Here is a 6,311-nt window from a genome sequence, read left to right on the forward strand (position 1 = left end):
TGGAATTGTTTGCATTTCTTTTTTGGGCATTTCAATAAGATTGAAAGTGAAGACAGATGGTGAAGCTGATGAAAAGGAAAGAAAGGCAATAAAACGGAGAATATTTAAAAAGATGGAAGAAAATGGATATGAAGATACCATCGCAAGTTTCTTTGGAATATTTAATTTCCTCAACAAAAAACATTTTCCAGAAATATCATTGAATATTTCAGATTATTTTGTGAATGTTTGAGAAATTGAAATACATTTCACTTTATAACTCAAAATCAATGAACTGTGAAATTATTTACCAGTTTTCCTAATTCTCCATTATTTTATATTGGAAATTTCAGCTTTGAAAGCCCAGAAGTTTTTATTGAATGAGTTTAACGAATATTGGATTGTTTTTTGAAATTGTAATTTTTTTCTCAACACACATAGAAAAATTCAACAAGCTTGATTCTTTTGCCTTTCATTTTTTGTTTCTCATTTTAAATTATATTCTTCAAAACAAATGTTCGTTTTTCTCGAAAATTCTTGGTATTCTTTGAAAAAGCACTTTCATCTATTTTGCAAATCATAATTCCCATTTTTCTTGAGGGAATGAGTATTCTGCACAAAAATAACAAAATGGAAATGCAAAAGATGAAGAGAATGTTAATGCAGATAAATTATAAATACACAAAAAATCTTGATAATCATTTATTAAACGAAAATCACCAAATTCGCTGTGACAAATATTATGGAACAGTCCATTGATGCAATCTTCATATCCGTCTTCTTCCATCCTTTCAAATATCTTTATTTGAATGTCTTTTCTTTCTTTTTCTTCGATTTTTCCTTACTCCTTTCTTTTCAGCCGCTTTGAAATCGCAGATGAAAATCTCAGGCATTCACATGTCATTTCATCACCCAACTTTGTTTTCCGAATCTTCTCCAAAATAACATCGACAGCTACACTTTTCAACAAGTTACCAATTTTCACTGCTTTGTTAATCTCTTCTTCTCCAAAACAATAAAGGCATTGCAATTGTATTCCCATGGTATAATATCGAAAAGCACGAAATATATGGGTGATTATTTATTAAATCGTTTCATTTTTGGGAGTAGTTGACTTCATATGTTTTGTTTTTCGAAGAGGAATTTTTCACACAAATACAAAAATAATGATAATTGTCAAAAACAATGACATTTGAAATAGTGTAAATGAAAAATTAACAAAAGAAAAAGTTGTATTTTTATCGTTCAATTATCAATATGGGTGATTATTTTTGAAATCATATCTTTTTTCGGGGTGTTGATTTTTCAAAAATTGTTTTCCTTTGGGAAGAGACTTTGTATTCAAATGCTAATATAATCACAACTATTCCAAAAGCTAATGCATAATCTGAAATAAAAATTAAGAGGTCTGGAATTTGTCTGTTCACTTTTCAGTGTTCATTGGTTGACATTTGAAAAAATTTTCAGTTCGAAAATTTTGAATGAAAAAATGTGATTTTAAAAATAATCGCCCATATTCAAAGTGAATTCTCAAATTGAAATTTTTGATTGAGAAAATGTTAGTTCAAAAATCACCAGTCCACAAGGCAGCCAATGAGTCCATCAAGTTCATTTTTTCACAATTTGCATAAGAATAAGCCATAAATAATATCCACCAGTTATTTCCTTCAAATACACATATTTATTCCAGCGTCTATTAAAAAGTGAGTGGAAAAAATAAGAAAAGCAAAATGAAAAAGAAATATTAACAAAAATTTTGGCTAAAGGAAATCGAAGAAAGCAAAGCCATTTCCACTTTTTTAGTCTCATCATTTCACTCTTTTCTCAAAACAACTTTCAGAAGATTTTGCACTCAAATTGAAAGCAAATTCTTTGAAACCCAACCGTTGAAAAATTATAGTTTTCACAAAGATCAGCAATAAATTATTCGTTGTTAACATCATTTGGGTGATTTTTGATGTGGGTGATTTTTTTGAAATCATAAAAAATAACGAAGTTTGATCATAAAAATTTTCATAAAGGGTGAGGTTGAAAAGATTAATTTTTTTGAAATTGCATGAAAATATTGATCGATATATTATAATTATTAATTATTTGTTGATTTTAATTTGTTTCCAATCGTTTTTATTTCAAATATCGAGAAATAAAAATAATTTCTAAAAAAACGAAAATTCGATAAACCTAATAAAACATTAGTTAACTGGTTTATAAAACAAAAAACAATAATAACAATAAGTTGTCAATCAATTTTTATATAAAAATTAATTTTTTGATGTTATTGCAAAGAAATTTTTAAATTAATTTTGAAGATCATAAAACATTTGTTGAATTTTATCAATTCATATTAACACTTACGCAAAAATATAATAGTAACATAAGACACTCATCAAGTTATCAACTGTTTGTTGATAAATTTGTTTGCAAACAAATAATCTTAGAAATATTTAATTATTATCTAAATATCAAACAAAGTTTAAGATAAATAAAGAAAATATTAAAAATGAAAAGAAACTCGTCAATTTTTGCTTTTTCCACTAATAAAGCTTTTATCGCACGAACATCTTCATTTTATCTTCCTCTCTTTGTTTCTCCTCTGATTCTCTCTATCTCCTTCTCATCAATAATATGTCATCCAGTTATCTGCCTCCTTCGATGCTCTGTTTTTGTCCGCCTGTTCGTTTTGAGAACAGATTGGTTAATAACCAGTTTCACATGAAAGGATATGAACAACAAAATGGTGCATGAATATAAAGCGCTGAACCATTGTTCTAGTATCCTTGTAGCGCCCATTTCTCCATATCGCTTCTGCATCCCCTTCCGCGGAACTCGCATCCCTCCGTTCACTTTCTCTTTGCTCGCTGGAGTTGACGTTGTGTCCATCTGCCCGTCTGTTCTGGCTGACTCCGATGATTTTGGGCTACCTGCTCCAGGATCCAGAAAAGTCTTCGCTTTGGACTCTGCCTGCGTCACCTTTCACCGCGCTCACCAGATATTCGTTAACCAGCACACTGGCTTCTCTTTCCATCAGTGCGGCTCCCCGCTTTCCTCCGCGCTTCTCTCTCCACAGTCGTCCACCACATCTCCCCTTCCATCGGCAACATCCTCTGGATCTGATGCTCCTCCTTCTTCGACGCCCCGACCTCCCTTGCAAACATCCGATCCGAGTTCGTACAGTAGAGTCTTATTCTTGTTCTTTTAAACATTATCAGTTGGCTACAGATGCATTTCTCAATGGCTGTATCATCCTTAAAGTTATTCCTCCCTCTATTTCTCCCTTCGCATCCCTCCTCTTTTCTCTTTCTTTCCATCCTTTCCTTCTTCCTTCTCTCCTTCTCTCTCATCCTCCTTGCCCAGATCTCATCCTCTCTCATTTCCAGTACTTTCATTCCTTTCTCAGTTAACCTCAGCTCCGGAGGGCATTTCAGTATGAGGCCAAAATCCCTTCTTCTTCATAGCACACAAGCTTCTCAATGCACCATCCATCAACAGGCAGAAGCAATACGTTGTCTTCCATTGTGCTTCTCCGCCTGCATGTCTCAGCACATCCGACCCAGTGGTGGAGAAGAGAAGGAAGTGTGAAATGGAGCGAGCACTGTATTTCTTGAAGAACAGAAGAAGAAGAGGAAGATGAAGAAAACGAAGAAGAAGAAGAATACATAAGTGAGTCTGAATGTGGAGACGATGTTGAAATAGTCAGACGAATTTATACTGAAGAAGATGGAAATAATTTTCCATCTGGTTTAGAAAAGGCTTTTGATGAGAAGTGATGATACCATTTGGCTGATTTTCTGCATCATCTTCGTTTCCCTCATGTGTCGTTTCAGGAGAACTGTGAGTTTGTGCTATTTTGGCTTCAATTTCGCTTTTTTTTTCATTTCCTTTCTCAGATTTCTTTTTGAAGAAATAGAATGGGAGAGCAGGATTGATGAAAATGGAGAAGAGGACAATGAAGATGAAGATGGATATGAAAAAGCAGTGGAAGAAGATGACATCAAAGAAGAAGGTGATCGAGACGAGTTCCGCTTCTAACTTGCTTCCGGCTTCCTCTTTTGTTTTTGAATTCAGCTGCATTTTGCGTGAGAGTTGAGAATGGATATATTATAGAGATCGGTTTGAGGGTGTTGCTGCTGTGTTTTTTTATTTTTTTTTATTTTATTTTATTTTATTTTTTTTTTTTTTTTGATTGTGTGTGAGTGGTTGGCGGCAATGAAGAAATTGTTTGAAAACAGATGCATTTTGAGAGAATGATAAGGAAGATGAACCAGAAGATGAAGAAAAATAAATGATGATGATGTAGCTGTAATAGCTTTTGAATGAAGAGATATGGCCGATACTGATGATCTGGGTTTTGAATGAGATGACTTTGAGGAATGAGTTTGTAAAAATGCAAAGAAGAGGAGGATGAAGAAGCAAAAGTGTTTGGAGTTGACAGAGAAGGATGTGGAACTTCAACTTCACTTCTCTAAGCAGAAGAATCCGAAGAAGGAGGAGAAGAAGAAGCTTCTTTCATGCTTTTTTGCTGTGTTTGACGATTATCTTGTGAAATACAAAGAAAACTTACAAATAGTGAGTTTTTCTTATAAGGATCAGAAGAAGAAAAATAATAAGTTTTGAAATCGAACATCTTAAAACGCATTCGCATTTTCACTTCGCCTTGGCTCCGAATGTTTTTGTTTTTTTGGAACATAATTTTCATTTTGCTTTTCTTTTTATTCTTCTTTTGATGTTCTTTTGAAGGAGACATGTTTTCTGAAATATTATCTTCTCCTTTTTCTATAGACAGAAATGTGATTTTATTCTGAATGACATCTGCAAAGCTTCCATATTGAACAGCTTGCCAGAAAAATTATTGATCTTTTCGAATCGACAGCGCCTTCATTATCCAAACAAACTGGAGGCGATTCGAAATGCTCCTTCATCAACACCTTCCTCTTGTTCACTTCGCTTTTGAAGTTCGATTCGCTTTTCTGAATTTTCTTCTTCTTCAAATACGAGACAAACGCATTTCTCTTCTTCTCAGCCTTCTCCAGCGCTTTCCTCTGCTCGTCTTCGAGCTTTTCCCGCTCTTTCTCTGAGTTCTCATTCTCTTCCTCCAGCTGCTCCTTTGTCTCCTTCTCTGCCTCTTCCTTCTGTATCTTCTCTATCTTCCACTGTGTCGCTTTCTCTTTCTCAATTCTATCGATGCGGCTTGGAATAGCCGACTATATAGGTTCAGGAAAGCACAATGACGAAGAAGAAACGGGATGCTAAATTTGATTGGTGAAAGTTGGGGTATTGGTGGAAAAAGGAGATATAGATAACTTTGAAAAAGGAGGTGAAAGTGATGGTGTTGAAGGAGGTAAAGCATTATCAATATGATTGTAATCAGATGGAATTTGTGAGGATAGAGAAGAAGAAGATAAGATGATTATAAAGAAGAGGAGAAAGGAGAAGAAGAGAATGATGCTGATGTAGTTGGCTGAGGAGTTGATTGAAGAGTATGATTTGGTCCATTTAACGTTGTGTTAATAGCATTTTGCTGGTTAAAAGGCAAGTTTTTCATTCTTTCTGCTTCTCTTTCTCTTTCTTCTCTCAGCTTCCTTTCTTTTATTCACCTCAATCTTTCATCAAATTTCTGTCTCACCTTCATTCATTGCTCCTTTCACCACATCCACATCTTTCATTTCCTCCTCAAACAACTTGTCATCTGCACGCGCAATATCACCAGCTGACATCAGAGTCAGTATCCTTTCATGTGTCAGCAACGAATACAGCGAAAGAAAATCTGTATTCTTTTTCTCCTCTTTCCTCCTCTTCATCCCTACCAATGAAGCATGAATGCCGCTTCGTGGATCCTTTGCGTATTTGTTGGAACTTTGTGGAGGGATCAATAAAGAAATCTGAGGGATAGACAAAGCAGAGGATGATGATTGAGAAACAGATGGGGTCAAAGCTTTGTTAGCAGTTGTATTCTTTGACATAAAGAAATCATCATCTTCTTCTTGAAGCAGAACCATGTTATCTTTGCTGCATTTCTTCCTTCAACCTGCCATGTTTTTTGTCTTTTCCTTTGGATCACTGAAAAACGTTTTGAAGCGCTGTGAATAAGAAGAAAATGATGATGAAATCACTGAATATGTGTCACGAGCATGCCTATCTTTCAACGAAGCTGATTTCGACACTTCAGACTCACTTCCGTTCAAAACACTCTGCTCGCTTTTCCTTCTCTCTTCTTCCTTTTTGTCTTCGACAATAAATTGCCCCTTTCCTCTTATATTTTTCCTCATTGCATTCTCCCCTGCTGCTTCTGCTTCCTGCTTTTTGACAATTGAACATTAAAACTCTTTCTCTGA

The 6,311-nt window shown here is 34.6% G+C and overlaps 1 protein-coding gene across 1 annotated transcript; it reads right to left on the minus strand.

Moving 5' to 3' along the window:
* Positions 1–5,585: 5,585 nt before the first annotated feature.
* MONOS_15226c1 (uncharacterized protein) lies at positions 5,586–5,975 on the minus strand (the record flags this gene model as incomplete). The annotated part of the gene is made up of 1 exon (XM_067868092.1): positions 5,586–5,975. The coding sequence occupies one exon, from the start codon at positions 5,973–5,975 to the stop codon at positions 5,586–5,588; it is 390 nt and encodes a 129-aa protein (XP_067718570.1).
* Between the last annotated feature and the right edge of the window lie 336 nt (positions 5,976–6,311).

Source organism: Monocercomonoides exilis (assembly GCF_001643675.1).
Source record: "Monocercomonoides exilis strain PA203 chromosome Unknown scaffold86-41279, whole genome shotgun sequence".
In the NCBI taxonomy this organism is placed as follows: Eukaryota; Preaxostyla; order Oxymonadida; family Polymastigidae; genus Monocercomonoides; species Monocercomonoides exilis.